The sequence below is a fragment of the Crinia signifera genome, chromosome 5, assembly GCF_055691185.1.
Source record: "Crinia signifera chromosome 5, ASM5569118v1, whole genome shotgun sequence".
In the NCBI taxonomy this organism is placed as follows: Eukaryota; Metazoa; Chordata; class Amphibia; order Anura; family Myobatrachidae; genus Crinia; species Crinia signifera.
Window position 1 is genome coordinate 82,215,264 of NC_139221.1, and position 26,069 is coordinate 82,241,332.

The 26,069-nt window shown below is 44.1% G+C and overlaps 1 protein-coding gene across 1 annotated transcript in view; it reads right to left on the minus strand.

Annotated features, from left to right (window-relative positions):
* Positions 1 to 15,698: 15,698 nt before the first annotated feature.
* YES1 (YES proto-oncogene 1, Src family tyrosine kinase) overlaps positions 15,699 to 26,069 on the minus strand; it is a 60,826-nt gene continuing 50,455 nt past the window's right edge. Inside the window, exons 5-12 of the mRNA XM_083187554.1 lie at positions 25,484 to 25,587; positions 23,872 to 24,021; positions 22,416 to 22,571; positions 21,603 to 21,782; positions 18,466 to 18,542; positions 18,226 to 18,379; positions 17,536 to 17,667; positions 15,699 to 17,026 (exon numbers count right to left, since the gene is read on the minus strand). Coding sequence (XP_083043680.1) covers positions 16,818 to 17,026; positions 17,536 to 17,667; positions 18,226 to 18,379; positions 18,466 to 18,542; positions 21,603 to 21,782; positions 22,416 to 22,571; positions 23,872 to 24,021; positions 25,484 to 25,587 — 1,162 coding nt within the window. The 3' untranslated portion in view covers positions 15,699 to 16,817. The remainder of the gene's footprint in view (positions 17,027 to 17,535; positions 17,668 to 18,225; positions 18,380 to 18,465; positions 18,543 to 21,602; positions 21,783 to 22,415; positions 22,572 to 23,871; positions 24,022 to 25,483; positions 25,588 to 26,069) is intronic.

The window sequence follows — 26,069 nt, forward strand, 5'->3', positions numbered from 1 at the left end:
CAGGAAGGGGTGCACTAAATCCCAGACAATTTTCCCACTAACACCTACGAGGGAGGGGGGGCATTCTGGCGGTTCAATTCTTGAATCCTTCCCTTCATAAACCCTAAACCTGTGGGTGTACCCTGAGGTGCTTTCACACAGTTTATACATTTTTATGCCATACCTTGCCCTCTTACTGGGAAGGTACTGGCGGAATTTAACCCTTCCTTTAAAATGTATAAGGGACTCGTCGATACAAATAAATTTTTCAGGGATGTACACCTCTTCAAATTTGGCACTGAAATGATCAATGACCGGCCTGACTTTGAATAGCCGGTCAAAGGTGGGATCATCTCTGGGTGGGCACTGTGCATTATCGGTGTAATGTATAAATTTAAGAATTGTCTCAAATCGAGTCCGGGTCATGGCCATACGGTAAAATGGAGTACTGTACAGAACATCTGTACTCCAATATTGCCTAATTTCTGGCTTTTTTACTATGCCCATATGAAACACCAGACCCCAAAACGTCATCATCTCTACTGCATCTACAGGGGTCCACCTAGCAAATGATGACGTGGGGTTTTGAGCAATAAACTGCTGGGCATATAAATTAGTTTGGTCCACCATTAAATTTATAAAATCATCAGAGAAAAATAATTTGAAAAAGTCAATTTCTCTGAGACCTGTGGAATCAAATTGGATTCCTGGCATGGCCAAAAACTCAGGAACCTGGGGCTCAAAATTGTCTGGTGGTGGGGTCCATACGAGATCAATTATTGGGGGGGGGGTCTCAGCTGCTCTACGGGGGCGTCTTTGAGGGGGTCCCTCATCACTAGAGGAGGAAGATGAGGTTAAGGCGAATCCTTCAAATTCCCCGCTTGCATCACTGGCTGTGTCAGAGTCAGAAGCAAGCATGGCATATGCCTCCTCCACTGAATACATTCTCCTGGATGACTGGGAGGACATTTGGGAGGACATTTGGGAGGACATTTGGGATGCCATTTTTATTTTTGTGTTACTGGTAGTGAAATGTTTCAACACGTGTATAGTGTAGGGGGGGGTACAAACTTTATTTCAATCCGGGGGGTATGTAGTGTGTAGTGTGTATGTGGTGCAGAAAAAAAAAAATACTTTATACCAATAAAAAAAAAAAAAATGAAGGGGTTAAAAATAAAAAATTTAAGGGGTTAAAAAAAAAAAAAAGGTCCTGCGCCAAAAATTGAGCACAGATGTTGGTCAGTAACGTCTGTCACTGAACAGCGCTCAAAGGCAACAGGAATTTGATCAAAAAAAAAAAAAAAATAGATCAACCCTGTGCCGAAAAAGATGATCAGTGATGTACGTCACTGATCAGCGCACAGCGGCCACAGGACACCCACAAAATCACAGTGTGTGTAAAAAAAAAATTAAAAAAAGACCCCACAGCACACACACAAAAAAAAAAGGTGATCAGTGATGCGACACTGATTACCAGTGAGGTGCAGCAGGTGCACAACCTTTGGTGCAACTGACAGGTATATATAAAAAAAAAAAAACCTCTGTACCCCCAAAAAAGTTGCTGATCACCTCAGATATAGTGATCAGCACAAAAGGCGGGGGCAGCAGACACAAAATTTAGCACTCTCTATCACTCTCTGTCACTATCTCTCTCTATCTCTCTATCTCTCACTATCTATCACTCTATGACACTGCAGCAGCAGCACTGACAGGTATATCTATATATAAAAAAAAACCTGCGCCCCCAAAAAGTTGCTGATCAGTTAATTTATACTGATCAGCACAAAAGGAGGGGGCAGCAGTCAGTTATATAAAAAATATATAGCACAATCTGTCACTATCTCTCTCTATCTCTCTCTCTCTATCTCTCTCTATCTCTCTATAACTATCACACTGCAGCAGCACAAAATATAGCACTCTGTCACTAGGCCTCTCTATCTATCTCTCTCTCTCTATCTCTCTCTCTATCTATAACTATATCACACTGCAGCAGCACAAAATATAGCACTCTCTGACACTATCTCTCTCTCTATCTCTCTCTATCTCTCTCTATCTCTCTCTATCTCTCTATCTCTCTATCTAGCTAGTACACTGCAGCAGCACAATTTCACAGGAAGGCACAAGTAGCAACAGGATCCAGGAAGCAGTGATGAAGCAGCGATCAGGTAAGTATGGAGCAAGTATGGAGCAAGGTTCTGGTCAGTATGGCGGCAGGGGGGTACGGTGACCGCACTGCACGCTATTCCAGACCGGAATGGCGTCTGCAGTGCAGTCACCGTTAGTTTAAATCCCCCTCCTTGGCTGTGATTGGTCCGTCGGTCCGACGAACCAATCACGGCCTTTGGGGGCGGGCGGGGTGACACCAGTGTCACCCTTACACCCCGCGGTGATTGGTGCTGTACTTTACAGCACCAATCACCTCTGATCCCGTGTCACCGGCGAACGTTATTCGCCGGTGACACAGGAAAACGCTGTGAATGGCTGTTCACACTGAACAGCCAATCACAGCGATCGCCGACGGGGGGGCGGCATCGCAGCCCCCCCTGGGCATGCACGGACATGTCTGCTGTCAGGGACAGCAGACATGTTGAAACTGTCACCGCGTCTATAGACGCGGTGACAGTTTAAATCCATGACGTACATTTACGCCATGTGTCGGGAAGTGCTTCCTGACCATGACGTAAATGTACGTCAAATGTCGGGAAGGGGTTAAGGAACCCAATCTGAGTCCCTTATCCAGGCCAGCCTGAAGGAAACGTAGCAGACTGTTTAATCGAAAACTGGCCGGAGGCAAGTCATTCTTCTCACACCAGGCAATATATCTGCGCCATATTACATGATAATGAGCAGCCGTCACCGGCTTCCTGGCTTTTATCATTGTAGTGACGACAGAGGGATGGAGACCCTTGTGGACTAAGATCTGCCGCTCAACCTCCAGGCCGTTAAACGTAGCCGCTGTAAGTCCTGGAAGACGAACGGGCCCTGGAGGAGTAGGTCTTCTCTTAGGGGCAGACGCCACGGGTCTTCCACTAGCATGGCCTGAATGTCCCCGTACCAGGCCCTTCTTGGCCAGTCTGGTGCCACCAGTATGGCCTCCGTCCCCTGATGCCGGAGCCGCTTTAGCACCCGAGCCAACAATGGGAGAGGTGGGAAGAGGTACACCAATTGGAAATCCCAGGTCCAGGTGAGAGCGTCCACCGCTATCGCCCCTGGGTCTCTGGTCCGTGCACAGTACATTGCTACCTTGCGGTTCAATCGTGAAGCCATCAGGTCGATCTGAGGGAGCCCCCACAGATCCACTATGGCATTGAACACTTGAGTGTGAAGGCCCCACTCTCCCGGGTGAAGATCGTGACGACTCAGGAAGTCCGCCTCCCAATTGTCGACCCCCGGGATAAAAATGGCAGACAGGGCCTGGACATTCTGTTACGCCCAGGACAGAATTTTTGACGCTTCTCTCATGCAAGGCATGCTCTTGGTACCACCCTGCCGATTTATATAGGCCACAGTGGTGGCATTGTCCGACTGGACCTGGATCGCCTTTCCCTGTAACAATGGAGCTGCCTGTAACAGGGCATAGTAGACCGCCCTCAACTCCAGCTTGTTGATATGAAGGCCTGACTCCAGTGGAGACCATCGACCCTGTAGGCGGACTCCCTGTGTCACAGCTCCCCAGCCCCTCAGGCTGGCGTCCGTGGTTACCAGAATCCAGTCCTGGATCTGGAACCGTCTGCCTGCCAACAAATTGGATGAATCTAGCCACCACTGTAGCGAGATCCTGGTTCTTGTTGCAAGGCCAATCCTTCTGCGCATCTGCAGGGGGGAGCCGGACCATTTTGTCAGGATATCCAATTGAAAAGTCCTGGAATGGAAGCGGCCAAATTGTATTGCTTCGAATGAAGCCACCATCTTGCCTAGAAGCCGGAGGCAAAGATGGATCTGTACCAGAGGTGTCTGTAGGACCTCCCTGACCAGCTGTTGTATTGCAGTGACCTTTTCCATCGGCAGAAAGACTTTTTGTTCTGATGTATCCAGGATCATGCCCAAGAAAACCATCCTCTGGGTTGGAACCAGCGATGATTTGGGCATGTTTAGGATCCACCCGTGGTCTCTTAGAACCTGTATGGACAGATTGAGAGCACTGCTTAAAGCCTCCGCCGACCCTGGCTTTTATTAGCAGGTCGTCCAGGTATGGCACCACATTCACCCTTCGGAGCCTGAGTAGTGACATCATTTCCGCCATTACCTTTGTGAAAACCCGCGGGGCTGTCGACAGGCCGAAAGGTAACGCCCGGAATTGGTAATGGTCGTTCCCCAAGGCAAACCTGAGATAGATTTGGTGTGGGGGCCAGATAGGAATGTGTAGGTAGGCGTCTTTGACGTCTATAGAGGCCAGGAACTCCCCTCTTTCTAGGCTGGCGATCACAGAGCGCAAGGACTCCATCCTGAACTTGAACACGCGCAGGAAGGGGTTCAGTGACTTTAGATTCAGGATGGGTCTTACTAAGCCGTCTGGCTTCGGTACCAGGAATAAGTTGGAATAATATCCCTGGCCCTGCTCCGTGTCTGGCACCGGTACAATTACCTGAGACTGAAGCAGCCTGGTAATGGCCCCCTGAAGGAGCACCTGATCTTCCTGGGATGCTGGAAGTGCCGACCTGAAGTATCGTCTGGGAGGGGGTTTGTCGAATTCCAGCCTGTAACCTAGAGAAATGAGACCTCTGGCCCAGGAATCCAGACCCGAGGCGTCCCACCCATGGCTGAAATGCAACAATCGCGCTCCCACCGCGAGAGAGTCTCGTGGCGGGAAAACCCCGTCATGCTGCAGGCTTAGAGGAAGTCGCGGCATTTGGACGGTCCTGGGTGTTGGAGGTGTTAGGCTTCCTAAACTTGCCTCTCGTGCCCCTGCTGGCATTGGAGGCGCCCCTAGCCTTGGGGCGAAACCTGTTCCCACGAAAGGACTGCTGGGAAGCACCTGTGAAGGTACGCTTTGCAACCGTGGGGGCTGATGGAAGGAAGGTAGATTTTCCTGCCGTGGCTTTGGAAATCCAACCGTCTAATTTACTGCCAAACAGCCATTCTCCTGTAAAGGGAATACCCTCCACACTCTTCTTTGAGTCTACATCTGCAGACCACTGCCGCAGCCACAAGGCCCGTCTGGCTGAAACCGCCATGGCTGAATTGCGCGCGTTTATTGCGCCCAATTCCTTTTGTGCCTCGCACAGGATTTTTGCGGTATCCTGAATGTGACGCAGGCTGTCACTTATCTGGGCCACAGTCATGTCACCCAACAACCCTTCCTGAATCTGGGTTGACCAGGTATGAATAGCCTTGGCCATCCAGCAGCTGGCTAAAACTGGACGCTGGGATGCTCCACTAGCCGTATATATGGACTTGAGGGTAGCTTCCAGCCTTCTGTCCGCCCCGTCCTTAAGGGTGGATACCCCTGGGACTGGTAACAACACCTTCTTAGAGAGGCGGGAAACAGAGGAGTCCACTACCGGTGGCTCCTCCCATTTCTTTCTGTCCAAAGGTTCAAAAGGATATGCATTTGTGAACCTTTTTGAAAGAGTAAACCTCTTATCAGGGTTTTGCCATGCAGCCCTGAAAGCAGTTTCTAACTCTGCCTGCTCAGGGAAGTACACTGGCTGTTTCTTCTGAGTCATGAAGAAAGGATCTCCTTCTGTGGATGCCTCTACTGGGAGATCTAAAACATCCCTAATGGCCCTGATAAGGGGCTCGGGACCATGCACTGCCGTCTCAGGAGCTGGTTCCTGCAGACCCTGCTCCTCACCCTCCTCCAATATGTCCTCATCTTCCTTATCTGTGTCAGGATCCATAGCAGTAGCCTGCCTCTTTTGAGGCTGTGCGGGCGGAGGAGGTACATTTTGGGTATGGAGAATATCCACCCTGGCAGCTAACATGGACAATTCCCTCTGAACCCTCTGCGTTTGCTGAGTGTTAGTGGAAAGCTGTGAAGCCACAGAATCCAACAAGGTCTTTATGTTGGAGGCCAACGCAGGCTCCTGCTCGTCTGCCTGCGACTGCCCCGCAAGCTGTGGGGGAACCCCACTGATCTGGGTGTCAGCACTACTGGGCTGTGGTGACATACAAGCCTCACAAGTAACCTGGGACTGTGACTTGGGCACAAACTTGGTGCTACACACCATACAAGTGAACTTTTTCACCATGATGAGATAGTACTACAATGTCTGTAGTAACAAACACAACCCCCACGCAGTCACACACGTGCACACACTGTGGATGTGTTTCCTCTGAGTGAAAACAGACTATGTGCTTGCTTTATGCTGTGTCTGTAACTAAACAGTGGGGAAAATACAGAGCAATTGGGGAGCCAAGTGCACCCTTAACCTGAACTCACAGATCTGGGTGAGCTGGTAACGCTAAACACAGTGATATAAAACAACACAGTGTCTGACTAAGCTAGATAGCGCAGCAGCGCTAAATCGCTATAAAAACCTGCTGTCTCTGCCGTGCTGCAAGTACCCGGATCCACCACGCCAGTGAGGCGCCCTGTAATGGAGTCTGGCAGCGTGTGAAGAAGCAGGAAGTGACAGCGCGCGCCCAGCAGAGCTTGGTCCCGCTCTGAGTGAAGCCCCGCCCCCTTACACGGAGCTGGCGCTTACATATAATTATACTGACATTATTAAAGGTGTAAAATATATATCATACATTATACCCTGAGGGGTGTCCCTGGTGGTCCAGCGGCAGCACCCCTATGCCAGTTATCAGACGCGGTGTTCACGCGGTCCCTGCTGGAGAGCCGCCATTACTAGCCGTCGTCTTGCCGCACCAGAAATGGCTGCGGGGACCCCTTGTGGGACCCCCAGCCTGTACTCACCACCGATGTCTTCAGACCTGTCAGGGGTGTGCGGCGGCTAGGGGACTTGCTCGCTACAGCGCAATGCTGTGCGGTGACAAGTCCCACGCAGGACTGGATTGTCCTGTAGCAGGGTCAGCTCTGCACCTGAAGAGGTCGGGGACTGACCCTTCCCCTGACACCCACGAAGCAGGACAGCTGTGTGGTCACCACAGCGCCCCAAAATAACAAACTTGAAAATAAATGTGGAAAAAACTCTGGAGCATCCAGAAGCACTGCCTCTCCTGAGGCACATTTTTCAAAACTGACTAGTGGAGGGAGATTGAGGGGAGGAGCCAGTGCACCCACACTGAAAGTTCTTTTATGCGCCTGTCTCTCCTGCGGAGGTCTCAATCCCCATAGTAGTGAAGCCCAGTATCCCATTGGACGGTAGAGAAAGTATGTATACTTCTTGAATTAGGGCCCAATCGCATTACATGCGATTTGCGTGCGATTCGATCACGTTTAAAATGCATGCAATGATCGTACTGTGTATGGGCACCTTAAAAGGACAGAGGAAGTGAAGAAGTGGTGATTCCAGAGAAATTAGGATAAAACTGTCCGAAAGACCTATGGAATTTAGTATTTGTATACCAGTGGTAAACAAGACCAAATGGGGCAGAATTGGATGATTTAAGACTAGTTGCTCTCAACAAAATCAAAATTACGCATGTAGCGATAAAGCCTATTTTCTGAGCGATTTGACTACATCGCTTAGAAATTAATCACAAACATCGCTGTGTGCAGGGCCCATAGCGAGGCCAGGAGATGTAGATCATGCATGCAGTATAAATCTAGTCAGGACGCTTAGCAAGAAGCTTAGCACATGGCCCGTGTTTTGTAAAACGAGCGATAGTGATCTAGGTCACAGGTACACTCACTGGTTTTCTCTTGCTTAACTTGAAATCACCTAGGCTTAATCGCTTAGCACAATTACTGACACTTTCTGAGCGATCTAGATTCCGGGAAGCGCCTTTGCTAAATCGATGGCGCTTATTGCTACATGTGTAGGCCCTATTAGACTATCTAGGCCAAACACATTCTGCAGGCAAGATAGTCCAGATAGACTTGCCTGCACAAAATCGATAGCCAGAATTACTGTGTGTCCACAGCTTTAACCTTTTAAAAACATCTTAGAATTGAGGTGGCGACATACAGTAATAGAGGAGTCACATCATCTTCACAGCTGCTGGCTATAAACTACAGGTGTAAAACATTACTATATCCCTCTCCTCTCTCCCAAGCGGGTTGGAAGAATTAGCATTACATTCTATTACTCCGCTGCATACAATGACGTTATACAGGCCGGCCAGAAAAAGAAGAGAGAGAACAAGCTGAAGTCCAGTGATAGGCTATGCTGCACACGTCTATGTCAGACTGCCTCACACCCTACACTGAGTGCTCAGACAGTTTTCCTGAACATACCAACACAGGTTTTATAGAACATTAAGTAAAAAGGATATGAAAGTTTTACAAATTACTATACATACAATGAAGGTCAAATGAAACAAGGTGTGACATTAGGAGCCAAGTAATAGGCTGTAAATCTGCACCAATTGATCTATCCTTACAGGTCCCCGCAGCACATCACTCATCCCTGCCACGCTCTGTGCTTTCCTGTCACTACTGGAAGTCTGTCACTTACACTAACGGTCCTAGTGGATTTTATTAACATTCCTTTTTTTCACTATTATCTTAATGTTATTAGCTCTGAGGCTTCATTTTAGTTGTTGCTGCCACACACTTCTCTCTCTGCTATCCATAAGATTACCGCTCTCTGAATTCCTTTCCCAATAACTGCAATCACTTATTTTTCTTTTCCCAAACAGGTTTCCTTTTCCCTTCCTGCACAGTCTTCCTCACATACTGTAGGCTTCTTTGCCACCCTCATGTTATCAACATGAAGGGATTTAATATTTAACCCCTTCCCGACATTTGACGTATATATACGTCATGGCCGGGATGTACTTCCCCACACATGACGTATATATACGTCATGACTTCAAAGTGCCACTGCGTCTCGAGACGCAGTGACAGAGGGACGATGTCTGCTGTCCCTGACAGCAGACATGTCCCTGCATGCCCAGGGGGGGCTGCGATGCCGCCCCCCCGTCGGCGATCGCTGTGATTGGCTGTTCAGTGTGAACAGCCATTCACAGCGTTTTCCTGTGTTACCGGCGAATCAGACGCTCGGTAACACAGGTGTCAATCACCGCCGGGCGTCAGGGGGCATGAGGGGGTCATCGGTGACGACGACACCTCACCCCACCTGCCCCCAAGGCTGTGATTGGTCCGTTGGACCCACGGACCAATCACAGCCAAGGCGCGTGATTTAAACTAACGGTGACTGCGCTGCAGACGCTATTCCGGTCTGGAATTGCGTGCAGAGCGGTCACCGTGCCAATCTGTCGTGATACATACCTGATCCTTGCCTGAAACTTACCTGATCACCGCTGGTAGCGTGCTGCCAGCAGCTGGATACTTCCTGGATCTTGTGACTTCTGTGTGTGCTGCTGCAGCAGTGTCATAGAGTCACAGATCGTGAGAGATAGTGACAGAGAGTGATAGAGAGTGCTATATTTTGTGTCTGCTGCACCCCCTTTTGTGCTGATCACTATATCTGAGGTGATCAGCAACTTTTTGGGGGTGCAGAGGTTTTTTTTATATATATACCTGTCAGTTGCAGCAAAGGTTGTGCTGCCTGTGCAACTGACTGCTGCCCCCCCTTTTGTGCTGATTGTGCTGAGTAATTAACTGATCAGCAACTTTTTGGGGGTCCAGGTTTTTTTTTTATATATATATATATATACCTGTCAGTTGCACCAAAGGTTGTGCTGCGTGTGCAACGGACTGCTGCCCCCCCCCCCTTTTGTGCTGGTCAGTTTTAATTAATTAATCAGCAACTTTTTGGGGGTCCAGGTTTTTTTTTTTATATATATACCCTGTCAGGTTGTGTGTCTGCTGCCCCTCACTGCTAATCAGTGGTGCATCACTGCATCACTGATCTGCAGTTTTTTTTTTTTGGGAGAGTGCAGTGGGGTTTTGTTTTTACACCCACATTGCTTGTGTGGGTGTCCTGTGGCCGCTGATCAGTGACGTACAATCACTGAACAGCATTTTTGGCACAGGTTGATATCATTTTTTTTCTGCAGTTTTTTTTAATTTTTTTTTTTTTTTTTTTTTTTACACCCACGTTGTTTTTGTGGGTGTCCTGTTGCCTTTGAGCGCTGTTCAGTGACGGACGTTACTGACCAACATCTGTGCTCAATTTTTGGCGCAGGACCTTTTTTTTTTTTTTTTTTTTAACCCCTTCAATTTTTTTTTTTTTTATTGGGATCAAATTCCTGTATAAAGTCTTTTTTTTTCTGCACTACATACACACTACACACTACATACCCCCCGTGTTGAAATAAAGTTTGTACCCCCCCTACACTATACACGTGTTGAAACATTACACTTACAGAAACACAAAAATAAAAATGGCATCCCAAATGTCATCCCAGTCATCCAGAAGAATGTATTCAGCGGAGGAGGCATATGCCATGCTTGCCTCTGACTCTGACACAGCCAGTGATGCAAGCGGGGAATTTGAAGGATTCGCCTTAAGCTCCTCTTCCTCCTCTGCTGATGAGGGACCCCCTCAAAGACGCCCCCGTAGAGCAGCTGAGACCCCCCCCCAAATGATTGATCCCGTATGGACCCCACCACCAGACAATTTTGAGCCCCAGGTTCCTGAGTTTTTGGCCATCCCAGGAATCCAATTTGATTCAACAGGTCTCAGAGAAATTGACTTTTTCAAATTATTTTTCTCTGATGATTTTATAAATTTAATGGTGGACCAAACTAATTTATATGCCCAGCAGTTTATTGCTCAAAACCCCACGTCATCATTTGCTAGGTGGACCCCTGTAGATGCAGTAGAGATGATGACGTTTTGGGGTCTGGTGTTACATATGGGCATAGTAAAAAAGCCAGAAATTAGGCAATATTGGAGTACAGATGTTCTGTACAGCACCCCATTTTACCGTATGGCCATGACTCGGGCTCGTTTTGAGATAATCCTTAAATTTTTACATTACACCGATAATACACTGTGCCCACCCAGAGATGATCCCACCTTTGACCGGCTATTCAAAGTCAGGCCGGTCATTGATCATTTCAGTGCCAAATTTGCAGAGATGTACGTAGGTGTTAGTGGAAAAATTGTCTGGGATTTAGTGCACCCCTTCCTGGATAAAGGTTATCACCTCTATGTGGATAACTTTTACACTAGCATCCCCCTGTTTAAGGCCCTTGGTTCAAGAGGTACAGCAGCTTGCGGTACTGTGCGTAAGAACCAAAGAGGCCTCCCAAAAACGCACATTGCCCAAGTAATGAGAAGGGGTGAAAGCAGGGGAATATGCACCGAAAATATGTTGTTGGTCAAATATAAGGACAAGAGGGATGTCCTTATACTGACAACAATTCATGGAGACAGTACCACCTCCTTCCCTGTACGAGGTACCAGTACCCACACCTCAAAACCTAATTGTATCCTAGATTACAATAGGTACATGGGCGGAGTGGATCTTTCAGATCAGGTACTGAAGCCGTACAGTGCCCTGCGGAAAACAAAAATCTGGTACAAGAAGCTGGCCGTGTATATCATCCAGATGGCACTGTATAACGCTTACGTGCTATTCCGTTCTACCAGCCAGAGGGGGACATTTATGCACTTTCAAGAGGAAGTCATAAAGGGCCTAATATTTGGGAACCAGCAGGCAGAGGGCCCCAGTACTTCTAGTACTGGCCCCCGTATTGTACCAGGGCAGCATTTTCCTAACGAAATCCCCTCCACTGCAAGAAAGGGCAGGACACAAAAAAGGTGCAAAGTTTGCTATAAAAAGGGAATAAGAAAGGAAACTATTTTCCACTGTGAAACTTGCCCCGACAAACCCGGCCTATGTATAAAGGAGTGTTTTAAAATATACCACACATCTATGGATTATTAGGTTCATCATTTCACCGTGCTTCGGGGGTCTTGCTAATGCCACATAGCACCCACCATTCATTCCACCAGAATCTGAGCTGCAAAATCCAAAAATCACTCCTTCCCTTCTGAGTCCTGCCATGCACCCAACTGGTATTTTTTGGTCACATATGAGGCATTGCCATACTCGGGAGAAATTGGGGCACAGATTTTGGGGTGCTTTTTCTCCTTCATACCTTCTGAAAATGAAAAATTTTGAGCCAGAACTGCATTTTTGTGTAAAAAAATGTAATTTTTCATTTTCACTGCCCAGTTGTATCAAAATTGGTGAAACCCCTGGGGGTTTGAAATGTACACTATACCCCTAGATGAATTCCCTGAGGGGTGTAGTTTGCAAAATGGGGTCACTTGTGGGGGGGTTCCACTGTATTGGTGCTTGGGGGGTCTTGCTAATGCGACATAGCACCCACCAACATTCCACCAGAATCTGTGCTGCAAAATCCAAAAATCACTCCTTCCCTTCTGAGTCCTGCCATGCACCCAAATGGTATTTTTTGGTCACATGTGAGACATTGCCGTACTCGGGAGAAATTGGGGCACAGATTTTGGGGTGCTTTTTCTCCTTCATACCTTCTGAAAATGAAAAATTTTGAGCCAGAACTGCATTTTTGTGTAAAAAAATTTAATTTTTCATTTTCACTGCCCAGTTGTATCAAAATTGGTGAAACCTCTGGGGGTTTGAAATGTACACTATACCCCTAGATGAATTCCCTGAGGGGTGTAGTTTGCAAAATGGGGTCACTTGTGGGGGGGTTCCTAAATTTTAGCATCTTATGGTGCCTAAAAAATAATCTCATAAAAAGGAGGCTCCAAAATCAAGTAGGTGCTCCTTCTATTATGAAGCCTGTGGTTTGGTCAACGTGCACACTAGGGCCACATATAGGATATTTATGAAAACAAAAGAATTGGGGGAATCAATTTTTAGTCACATTTCTCTAGTAAAATCTACTGTGTTCCTTAGAAAAATGTATTAAAATTGCAAATTTTGAAATTTCACCTACACTTTGTTTTAATTCCTGTGAAACACCTAAAGGGTTAACAAACTTCCAAAATGCTGTTTTGAATACTGTGAGGGGTGCAGTTTTTGAAATGGCATCATTTATGGGGGTGTCTCACATACAAGTCCCTCAAAGTCACATCAGAACTGATCTGGTCCCTAAAAAAATCAGTGTTTGAAATTTTCTTGAAAATTTGAGAATTTGCTATTCATATTGTAAGCCTCCTAGTGTCCAAAAAAATTAAAAGGAAGTTGAAATAATGATGGAAACATAAAGTAGACATATGGTCTATGTTAGTTATTAACTATTTTGAGTGGTATGATTATTTGTCTCACAAGCAGAAAATTTAACATTTTGCAAATTGCTAAATTTTCCATTTTTTTACGACATTTTGGTATTTTTCACAAAAAAACACAGACTGTATCGACCCAAATTTACCACTAATTTGAAGTACAATGTGTCACAAGAAAACAATCTCAAAATCACTGGGATAAGTAAAAGCAAAAAAAAGTTATCCCCACTTAAGTGATACATGTCAGATTTGAAAAAAAGGGCTCTGTCAGGAAGGCAAAAACTGGCTGTGTCAGGAAGGGGTTAATCCCAATGCAGCACAGGCTCCACCCTCTGAGTGTGCCTCGCTACGCCACTGTCCAACTTGATATGTAGAAAAAAAAAAGTATGAATGTGCATTGCTGCAATTAGTGGCAAGCATGACATACAGTACATGGTACTGAATTACAAGAGGTTATTTTCATGGTAACAAGTTACCTTTACTTCCAAAAGTGGCCATAGTACAATTGTACATATTTTCTCATCACCAACAATTGAATAAGTAAAAAAAAAATCCAAACACAAAATTGTTGTTTTTATTTTACATAACAGTGTTCATTCTAGCATCCTGCACCTTTCAAAACCCATGCAGTTCCTCTTTCCAGCCTGGGGTGTCACTGTGTGTTCTAATACTTCAAGCACAGACTGGTCTGTATCTCCATATTGAGATACAGATCAGAAGCACCAAAGCAGAGAGTGACACCCCAGGGCGGAGAGAGGAACTGCATGGGTTTTGAAATTTGCAGGGTGCTAGAATAATGATCTTTTGTTGTTCCAACAGGTATTATAAAACTGTATTAAATGTATAAACCAATAGTCTCCCCTCTTAGAGAGATCACAATTATTTAAAATAAATGCAATAATTAGTGTTTTATTCCTTTACTATACAAATGATATTACATTGTTGTTACTTAGTTGTGGTAACACAAGGGATGACAGCCAGACTGCCAAACACTGGTTTCCTTTTATCAAGTACACAGTTCCAGTTAAATTGGCTTGAAAAGACTTATAAAAAGATACAATTCAATGATTTCTATATAAAGCCCTTAAAAAAAATAATAGCCTCACCTCATTAAAGAAATTGCAGGTAACAAAGTGGAATGATGGCACTGCCATGAAGGAAGAATAAAATAAAGAGATAACAGTTTGTGTACAGTAAACATAATACATGATCAAATACCTGGAGGTTAAAAGGGAATCTCAGTCCTTTACAAGTTACAATATCAAGGCTATTATGGGATATACACGTTAGAATTTCAGTTTTTATTGTTAGATAAGCATATTAATGAAAAAAAAATAAAAATAAAAAAAAAAGTTAATTTATTGCCAGATATGTGTCCGTTAGCTGCAAAAGTGAAATTCTGCAAGAGCATGATTGGCCAGCCAGCTAGACACTGGGGACCGTATGCTCCAACCACAGTTAGGTAAACCAGATTTGCATACAGTCATTCAAAACATTCACATTTTGTCTCCAGTCACCCCACACTAATGCAAGTTCGGTACTCTTTACCTAGAACGGCGCCCACGATTGAAATCGCGGGCATCGCGGTTAAAATCGCGGTAATCGCGGCATCGCGGGTAAATCGCGGGTACATCAAAATCGGGTACCCGCGATTACCGCGATTTTCCCATAGAGAACAATGTTAAAAAGCCTGATTGACCGCGATTTTAGCGTTAAATGCCTCAATGCCCGCGATTTTCCCATAGGAATCAATGTTAAATGGGCTACAGAGCCCAAATAGCCCCAATTAACCCTTAAATGTCCCCCCAATTTTTGTACGCCACCCCACGATCCACGCCAACCCGAAGCGTGGCGAGCGCAGCGAGCCCGCGAGGGGCGGCGGTACGCGTCCTACGACCTTTTCATGCCCTACTATCCACGTCGGCGTGGAGTTGAGAATAGAATAGTGTGGCGAGCGCAGCGAGCCACCGAGCCCGAAGCGTGGCGAGCGCAGCGAGCCCCGCGAGGGGACGCGGATACCTTCACAGTTATACGCGTCCCCTCGCGGGCTTCACAGGTGTCCGCGTGGCCACGGACACCTGTGAAGCCCGCGAGGGGACGCGCTTACCTGTGAAGGTATCCGCGTCCCCTCGCGGGGCTCGCTGCGCTCGCCACGCTTCGGGCTCGGTGGCTCGCTGCGCTCGCCACACTATTCTATTCTCACACCACGCCGACGTGGATAGTAGGGCATGAAAAGGTCGGAGGACGCGTACCGCCGCCCCTCGCGGGCTCGCTGCGCTCGCCACGCTTCGGGTTGGCGTTGATCGTGGGGTGGCGTTAAAAATTTGGGGGGACATTTAAGGGTTAATGGGCTCTGTAGCCCATTTAACATTGATTCCTATGGCCAAATCGGGTGGATTGAGGCATTTAACACTAAAATCGGGTCCATCGCGGCTTTTAACATTGCTTCCTATGGGAAATCGGGAGCATCGCGTCGCGGGCATCGCGGGTACGTTTATGGCCGCGACGCGACCGACGCGATTTTTCAGGTTTAACATGGTTTTCAATGGGAAAATCGCGGGCATCGCGTCGGTCGCGTCGCGGGCAGGCATAAATGTACCCGCGATGCCCGCGACGGGCGCCGTTCTAGGTAAAGAGTACCGCAAGTTCTAATCAAAGAAAAGCCAAAGTGCTATTACTGATGTCCCTGAACTCTAGACAATCCCCAGATTGAGTCAGGACTTTAATATTCCAATACCGGAATAGAGAAACTGGATTTTGACTTTAAATATATATTTTTTTTTAACAGATAAAGTTCCCAAACATAACAGTATAAAAATGCAAGACAAGATTGCATACAAATGATTATCTCCACTTCAAATAATCTATACCGGCTTTTGATTGCCCAAGTGAATAATGGATTGAAGAAGCACATTGAAGAGAAAAATCACATTTGGGGAAGGCTGTGGAACCTCTCCCCAATATGCCACTATTATGCTTTGCCAGCAGTTGTCGCTTGTTCAGTGCAGATTGAAAGGATCTGGGAGGCAAGACCTAGACTGCAAGGAGCTAGAATAAGGTGCTGAAGTCCCTTAAGGATGGCGGTGATTGCATGGCAAATACCATAAAGGAACATTAAGGACAAAAGTACGCTTTCCCACTACTGTCCTTCTTTTGCTCCTAAACCCCAGGATAACCTGTAGCTCTAATGACGAGAACATCTCCCACTCCCAACAGCTTATCCTCTCTCACTCATGGGCCTGAGACGTGTAGGAAAGAATCTATTGTAATATTAGGTCACGGAGATTGGTTAGCTGGGATATACTTATAAACAAGAAGACAAAAAGCTTTACTGAAGAGGAATGAAATGTTTGGTCCGGTGAGAAGCCCGTTTTGTGATCCTGAAATGTTTACTTGCAAAAATAACATGATTGTTCTTGTAATGGCCTTCCTAACCATACCACACAGACATCACCCTTTCTTTGGGACCTGTTCTGAATCACATCATGTGTCCAGTTACAATACTTTCAAAGTGGTTTTGTGCAACTGTAGTGTGGATTTCCAGTTTGCCATCAGCATGCAGAGGGATCGTGGACTCTCCTTTTCCCTAGAAAGGTATACTTTTGGCAGATTTGTGCATTTGATTTAAAGTCTTTAATCTTATAGATTGTCTCCGGGTTGGTACTGTGGTTCTGTTGCAGTAAAGTAGTCTTCTAAAAATGACTGAATATACTCAAAGGTAGGTCTTTCATCCGGGTCCTTCTTCCAGCACAGCTTCATTAGCTCATGCAGGGACTCTGGGCATCCTTGCGGACAGGGCATTCTATACCCGCGTTCCACCTGTTCCAGAACCTCCCTGTTCACCATCCCTACCGAAAGGATTTCACAATCAGTCAGTAAGTCATTGCTAGCATGCCATTGGTAGAATTCATGAGGTTTAGCGCATTATGAGGACTATGTATTAAGCCTGGAGAAGTGATAAAGTGTCCAGTGATAACGCAGCAGCCACGCAGCAGCCAGTCAGCTCCTAAGTGTCATTTTTCAAATCCAGACAGGAGCCGATTGGCTGCTGCATTATCACCTCAAACTTTATCACTTCTCCAAGCTTAAATTTGCCTCTATGTTATTAATAAGATATTGTTTATTTACTGTAACATTAAAGGCTTTCTACAGTATTCTTAACAGACTTCTAAAAAGCAAATGATCACAACCTACCAATGAGTATCCAACACAATCTGATCAGAGGTTCTCAGAAATATTTCACCCAACATTTCCCAAATACTAAATGGTGAATGTAAACATGTAGCAGGAAAGAGAACCCCATCAGCAAAATAAAACGAGGAGCTGGTATAGAACAGTGAGCTCTTGCATACAGTACCTGGATATGGCACTCTTCCTTTGGTAACAAGCTCCGTCAGGAGAATTCCAAATGACCAGACATCAGACTTAATGGTAAACCGGCCATATAAGGCAGCCTCAGGAGCGGTCCATTTGATGGGAAATTTTGCTCCTACATTACCAAAGAAAGAATATTTTTATAGTTAAAAGAATTTCCAGTGGCACGCGATTCTGTGCCTAATTGTATACATACAACAAGTCACCCTAGTTATCACGTTGCCTCCCACAATCAGGAGAACAAAATGGATAGTTAATAAGGGTGGCATAAAGAACGTATGATAGCGCTCATTTTCAATGATATTTAGTTACAGTCATTGATATTGTAATTGTTCAGCATTTCATGCAATAAACATGGCTGGCCGCAGGATGCTGAGTCCAGGAAACAGAGGGAGGTTGAAGCCCCTCGTGCATAAATAAACTGTACGTATTTAAGATTTAAAAATTCACGAACACAACTCAATTTACATATAAACGTGTACAGCCTGGGAAAACATTGCAGACCAAAATAGGATTCACATTTACAGTACACGATTACATAAACTAAAAATCAGAGACCTTACTATACCCAGCATTTTGTTTACTTTTGAAAGGCACAAACCATTGTAATTAAAAGTATAGTCTACATATCTATTTTGTGTTTTTTTTTTCAATATCCATATGGGCACCGTACCTTGTCTTGCTGTGTACTCATTATCTTCTATTAACCTGGCCAGGCCAAAGTCAGCAATTTTGCAAACAAGATTGTCCCCTACCAGGATGTTAGCAGCTCGGAGATCTCGATGAATATAGTTCATCCTTTCAATATAGGCCATTCCATCTGCAATCTGGGCAACAGACAGAGAGACACATTAACCTACTACTCATATGGCGAACAGACAGCTGATTCAGCTTCCCCGACGTGATTGGTTACCTGTGCAGCCATGTCAACAAGTTGTGGCAACTTCAAATACTTTCCATCTCCTTCTTTCAGGAAGTCCAATAGACTACCTGTGTTAAAACAGAAGATAAACTGAGATCACCAGCAACAGCATCGGTTCCAACATATTCAGTATAATTATTTAGATATATTAGAATGATAACTTTTGGTTTCGGATCGCATTAGAAACCACCTCTCTGTACTTTGCCTTTTACCTAGTTTTATCATGTCGCGTAGATAAAATCTCTGAAGCTGCTGGAATGTACAATTTGTTTTTCCTATTATGGCTAAGGGCCAGATGTATCAAACTTCAAAAAGTGATAAAATGGAGTGATAAACAACCAGCCAATCAGTTCCTATCTTTAATGGTACAAACAATGGGTTTGAAAAATGTCAGGTAGGAGCTGATTGGCTGGTTGATTTTTTTATTTTTTTTTGGTAAATAACTTTAATTGGTTTTACAATAAATTAGAGGGGAAGCTAATACAATTTAAAAAAACACATGTCAATATGTGAAACTATTCCGGCATTTCTTGAGATTCCGAAATGGAACAGTGAAAATTGGTAAAAGGAGCTGGATACCAGAAAGATAAATCAAGGAATGTTAAATGAGAGAAAGAGAGAGAGAGAAGTGGAGTAAAGAGGTAATGAAAGGAGAGGGAGAATAAATGAATAGAAGGGAGGGAGAAGGTGGAGAAGAGAGAATGTAGGAGCTAGTATATAGAAAAAGGGAGAACAATGTTACTAATAATGTTACTAATGTTAGAGTAACAGTGTTACTCAACAAATAATGGTAAAGTCTTAAGAGGGTAGATCATTGTTTGTGAGCAGGCAGAAAATACTTATGTTAAATGAGCACATCGGAAGCCGTGGTGGTAACAGGATGCAATAGATACCATGTAGTGTTAAGTAGAGGCCCCATTTGGCAAAAAAAAACGTTTGCCCTTGATTTAATATCTGATTGCATCAAAGATTTTCTAGCAAAGTATAACAATTGCAGTAGTTTTTGTCAGACCCGATTCAGTGTCGGGGAGGTATGAGAAGTCCAGTGAATTAAAAATGATCTTTTTAGCTACGGTGAAAATTGTTGCTAGTAAAGAGAAAGGGAAAATGACAGTGAGGGTCGAGGTGTAAATTGTCGAAATGAAGAAATATACAAGATAGGAGGTCAGGGGAATCAAATATCTCAGGAGTGTTAATAAAGGCAAAAAAAAAAAAGGTTTTATAATGCTGCATTCCCATATGCAGTACATAAAGGAAGCACAGGAATGATGGCATTTCTGGCATCATTCCTGAGGATTCCAGTTTCCTCGGCAACCCAATATTTTTGCTGAGCAGGGGAAATGTAGGCCTTATGAAGGAAACGAAAGCGGACCTCTTATAAATAATATGAGGATTGTGTATACCTGTAAGCCAAGTCAAAATGTCTATGTGGTGAAGCAAGTGAGAGTAAGTTAGGTATCTCAGAAGACCAGGGGAGCAGTGGTCCCCTTTTTGCAGTTGTGGCCTCAATTAATGTGTGTTTCACCCATTAAATACATTGGGGCAGATGTATTAAGCCTGGTGAAGAGATAAAGTGGAGAAAAAGTGGAAGGAAATAAAGCACCAGCCAATCAACTTCCAACTGTCATATTTCAAACACTGCTGATTGGCTGGTGCATTATCTCCTTCCACTTTTTCTCCAGTTTATCTCTTCGCCAGGCTTAATACATCTGCCCCATTGTGTGCTGTGTCTTGAATGTTTTGAATTTTAATATAATTTTGAAGTAAGTTTAACATAAATGCTGAACATCGTTTTCCAGTTATAGATATAAGTGACGCATAAAAATTGTAATTTCCTTCCAAAGTCGCACAGCCAATACCTTTTGCCGCACACAGCCTTTGTAAAATTAGAGGGAACATTGCAGGGGAGCAGGATAGTTCACCAGTGTTTGTGTAATTAGTTGGGTGTATAGAGGTTTTGTGCGATATTATAGGAGGGTAGAGGATTTCAGGAGTGAATTAATAAAATCATGTGAATTTGGTGAACAAATTGTCTGATCTAAAGAGGTAATGTAGTGGCGGGCTTGGAGGTACATGAAAAACTGATCTGGATAGGTCATACTGATCTTCAAGATTCGCAAACGTGTAAATCAGTGTTGTCAAATGCATGGCCCTCCAGCTGATGTGGAACTACATGTCCCAGCATGCCCTGCCACAGTTTTAGCAATCCATTATATAAAATCTGTGGCAGGGCATGCTGGGACGTGCAGTTCCACAACAGCTGAAGGGCCATGAGTTTGACAACACTGGTGCAAATAGTTCCTCCTGGGTCAAAAACTTTGGATATGAGTGAAAGGCCTTTATCTCTCCAGCCGTAAAAGAGAGAATTAGACAAAGATGGGGGAAATCCCAGAGAGGGATGTAAGAGATGGAGTGATCTCTTGTCAGATTTTTATTAATAGCAAGCCTGGCATAGCAAGTGTCATCAAATACAATGTTTTCAAGAACTAGTAAAGGGATGTTGTTTGGTTTAATGTGGAGTAGAGCTGGTTGGCTGTTTATCACTCTCCACTTTATACATCTGTCCGGAACGTTTTTTTGTAATTTTATTTTTCCTTTATATATGTATGGTCATGCATATATAATAGTGCATATAATAGTGTAGGTCAATTAACTTAGACTAAAATTGCACCTGGTGAGTTTAGTAAATTGTCCTTGGACAAGGATGCAGGTTCAGATGATCTGGTATTGTACTGAACTGCTGGTGCTACGTACATAGTAAGATAATTAATTATAATATAGTGTTGCTATGGAAACACGGATACAAGAATTCATTAGAATCCTCTGGGTTTACTATGGTTTGAGATTGAACAAATCTTTACAACAAAGCCAACAGAATCCAAGTTAAGATTTCCCTTTTATTATTACCCAATGTTTTAGGCTATGACCATGGTAAAATGAGCGTTTCGGATTTGGATGAACCCAGAATTATGCATATGCTGCAGCAACCATTTACTACCCAAACGAAAAGTGTTCTAATAAAACTCTGCCAAATACACTACATGCAGCACATACAGGCCATAGCCAAAACCCTAGCAAGTGAGACCAGATAAAGACATGACGTTAACAAAATCTTAATAGAGGCCAACCTTTGGACATGAACTCTGTAACGATGTAGATTGGTTCTTCAGAGACCACAGCGTAAAGGGGGACTAACTTATCGTGCCTGAGCTTTTTCATTATCTGTGCTTCTTGCAAGAAAGCTTCAGGCATCATTGTTCCAGGCTTTAGTGTTTTGATTGCTACTTTTGTCGTTCCATTCCAAGTTCCTATAAACACAGAATGCAGAAGAGGAAGTTATATACAAATCAACTGTACAGGAACAACAGCAGGCAATGAAAGCATATTGTCCACAACCCCTTAAGTCCTACCTAGCTAACCTACTTCCATACGTGGCAAATAAGGAGCTGGTACGCCCAAGTAACTGATGCCCTGTAAGGCAGTGTGCAGATAGTGTTGTGAGACGGAGAGAGAAGCATGCTGTCCCTTGTTTTAAAGTTGCCATGTTCTTTAAAGTCACAATTAAATAATGTTAGAAACCTATTATTTGGTCAGCTTGTATTCTGCAGGCCAAGACTCTATTATTCAGAGCATGTGTTTTTGGTGAATAGGTTCCTTTCCTCATCAATGTAGATCGCACATGTTACAAGACCGCCTAGTACAACAGTAACACATATTTGACTGCTTCTTCGCCAAAAAAGATGGAGATATTTTGGATTCTCGATCAATTCTTTCTCCTTTGCTAACTAGCGATTGTCAAACATTTTCTGTCTTGATGGAAAAAGTGAAGAAAAGGCTCCAATTCCTGTTACTGTCCCACACTCAATTGATATAAATATAAAAAGCTATTTAGGTAAAGAATGGGAACAAAAATGTTGGATTGCAATGCTAAAAATACTTACCCATCCATACTTCCCCAAAACAGCCTTGACCTAACTTCACTTCAAGTCTCAAAGATTCCCTTGGAATTTCCCATGCATCCTTTGCTAATCCCTGGGTTTGAGGTTTCACGGTGGGACAAACAGTTGTTAGTCTGTAGCACAGGCCGTCAGCATGTTCTAAGATATAAAAACAAAGATTTTTCATGTTTACATAGACTAGACTATCATACAGCTTTCCAATCTGAGCACATGAGAGATCTACTTTGTGCCCTCATACGCTGCTGCTGCAGTTGCACCAAACAGCTCTTCTCGGTGTGCCAAGTCCCATGCACAACCACTTAATGAGGCCGTACTAACTAAATTGCTTCACAAAACGCTTGTACAACTGTATGTGAATGAGTCTGAATAAATATACATAGAGGAGTGATGGCTAACCTTGACACTCCAGCTGTTGTTGAACTACACATTCCAGCATGCCCTGTTTTAGCATGATCAAATAGCAAAACTGTAGCAGAGCATGCTGGGATGTGTAGTTCAACAACATCTGGAGTGTCAAGGTTAGCCATCAAGGACATAGAGCAATGATGTAGTGGCTTTTTTATTTTCACGCCAAGTCCAATGTGCTTTTGCGACTTTATACATTTTAAAAACTAAATTCCTGTGAGGTTGAAGCTGAATGACATTTTGATGCTTGGAGTATGACGACACATCCGCACAAATCAAATTATAGATTAGATATTAACATCCTTTTGCCTGCTGCCTATTATTTTAGAACCTGATCTGGTATATATATTAATGGAAGACAGGGGGGGGGGGGGGGGGGGTATTAAAAAACATCAATAATTCACTTTTTTTTGTCAAATTGGCATGGGCGAAATGGGACCCAAAATTGGATGAAAACACCCGCAAATTTACTGATCCATATGGTTTACACCCAGGCAAAAAATTGGTACCGAGATTGAATAGGGCAAATCTGATTTTCCCTAAAAACAGAGAGTAGACAGGGCTGCAGTCACTGAAGGGTAGATGTATGAAGCAGTGATAAGGAAGGAGAAGTGAGCCAGAGGAGAAATGGCCCATGGCAACCAATCAGCACTGAAGTAACATCTATAATTTGCATAATAACATTATACACAGCACCTGATTGGTTACCATGGGTCATTTCTCCTCTGGTTTACTTCTCCCTTATCACTGCTTCAAACATCTACTCCCTTATCACTGCTTCAAACATCTACCCCTCAAGCCCTTGGAGCACGAGTCCCATCACACCAACAGCAGTTATCAAACGCCACCTAAAACTTAATATTTTACATTGACATAGTCCATTTTATTTATAGTAGCCATACAAGTCTTGATATAAGAATGTTTATATATTTATTGACTAGTATTTCCTTTAGATGAAGTAAATAAAACAATTTGCATAACTGCACAAAGCAGGAGCTGAAATAACGGAGCATTCTTGTTCATGAAGTCTTACCAGAGTAGTGTTTAACAAGTTTCTGTAGGGAGTCAAATTGTGCCCGCGTAGTGATGTAATATCCTCCATTGTCAAGTTTTCTGATCTTGTAGTGTTTCACATTGTCACCTCTCACTTCATCCCAGTCATGAATGGAGAGGGAATAAGCGCCTGGGAGGAGAAGGACATGGCTTAACATATTTGGAAAATCTACCAATTTGTTTTCTCTACAGTAAATCTTTAAAAGCAAGTTCATGGTTAAGTTACGTGTGTACTTTGTACCACAGGACTATAACAAACCTGTGCGTGCATCCTGTGTGATCCCCCAAAGATTTCGAATGAACCCTAATTTCCACATTGCCTGCATGAAGCAGACCACGACACAGAGCCAGGTGTGTATGATTCCTATGTTTAAGTGTACACCAGGTACTATGTGCTCCAACCCCTCTTCTTGTGCCTAACATACACAGGAGGAAAGGGCTTGCTCTGGATCTATCAATTTCTGATATTAGGAATTAAGAATGTTATTCCACTGTTCATCTGGTAACTTGCCAGCACCCAATTTCAGTCAGTAATGCAAATCAAATTTGAATAAAAACAAAACAAAACCCTGCACAATTACCACATGGTATAATTTAGCTGTTATTAGTTCCGGTAACCCGTTTTGACATGTAATTGACTTGCAATACAGTATTTTTGTCTTTTTATTTCTTTATTAGAAATACTATATTTGTATAGTATCATGATGACTTTGAATTCTTTCCATGTTGTATTGAGCTTGGTTCGCTTTTCTTTCTTTTATACTAATGTCGAATAATGTATTTGTGAATAAGTTGTGCAATATGGTTTTACCCCCTTCACACCGCCGCAAAAAATGGGACTTTCCCTCATGGACCCAGGTTATTGGCGGTGTAAAGAGGGTTAACCCGTGTCCCTTTACACAGGACTTCTACCCAGGTTCTGACAAGGGTAGAACATGGGCAGGACATGGGTATAAGGCAGTGTAAACGGGTATCATCCGACCCCGATCCCGTTTACAGCAATGGGGAAGCCCAACTTCTGGACCACGGCGCACTGCGGTCAACATGGAGGTTGGGCACAATATTCGGGGTTCCCGGCGGTCCCAGCACTTGGAGATTACATAATCTCCAAGCACCACCCACGTTTTCACTGCGAGTCGGCACTGCAGTGTAAATCCCAGATTTGACCTGGCTTGGAACCGTGTTCCAAATACCAGGTCGGATCCAGGATATTGGTGTAAAAGGGGTAGAAGTGAACCAGTCAATAAAAAAAAAAAAAACACCCAAACATTTTATCAGTTACAGAAGGGTTCTCTCCACCTGTGTCAGCTATGCTTATCTGGTTAAAATACTTTAAACTTGTAAAACACCAATAAGGTCATCAAGAGAACATCCCACATGCATGTATCCTGTAAGAGGTTGTGAATACCATGTAGCAGTCATTGTTTTGGGCGGGGTGGGGGTGACGACGACGACGTAGAAGCTCACCCTGTGGGCAAAGCAGCATCTAAGACCGTCTGTGGTCACAAATATTCAGCAGACAGTCTCACAATGGGTTAAAGCACTAAATTAAAACTTTGTTAAAATAAAGGAATGAAAGACAACAGGATTACCTTTAGTGGTTTCACTTTCCCGAACTAAAAATGTTCCTCTCTGGTTGCCTGGGCTGAGAAGTAATCGCTCAGCATCTTTCCGCCCCATCTTCCCAAAATACCACCTGAAAAATAAACAAACAATCAAAAAAGTCACACTTCCTGCTCCTGAGTGCATGCTATAATGATCTGCATGCAACAAGCATCCCTATTCCCAAATCTGTATTAATGTGTGTGTGTCTCCACTTGTTTGGGGTGTGATATTTATTTAGCAATTGACACAAATGAAGGTAAACACCAATTACAGTGTTTCAAACACCTGCTTAGCCTCGTCTCACTGAAATGTCTAAAGATATATCACAATGGATAGATTTTCAGTCTCACAGGATTATAGTCCCTGACTAAAAAACTGCGAAACAGATGTAAAATAATGGATCCAGTGAAAGAAAACCAAACTTAAGGTCCATACATACTGGGCGGTTTTGCCAGCGTGTATGGTGACCAATGATTGGGGGAGGGGGGCAGCAATGATGTAGGAGTGCGCATCAGTGCTCATCGCTGCCTGGTACACACTGGTCGGCTTTCCAGCTGAAAGCAGCTCAAATGA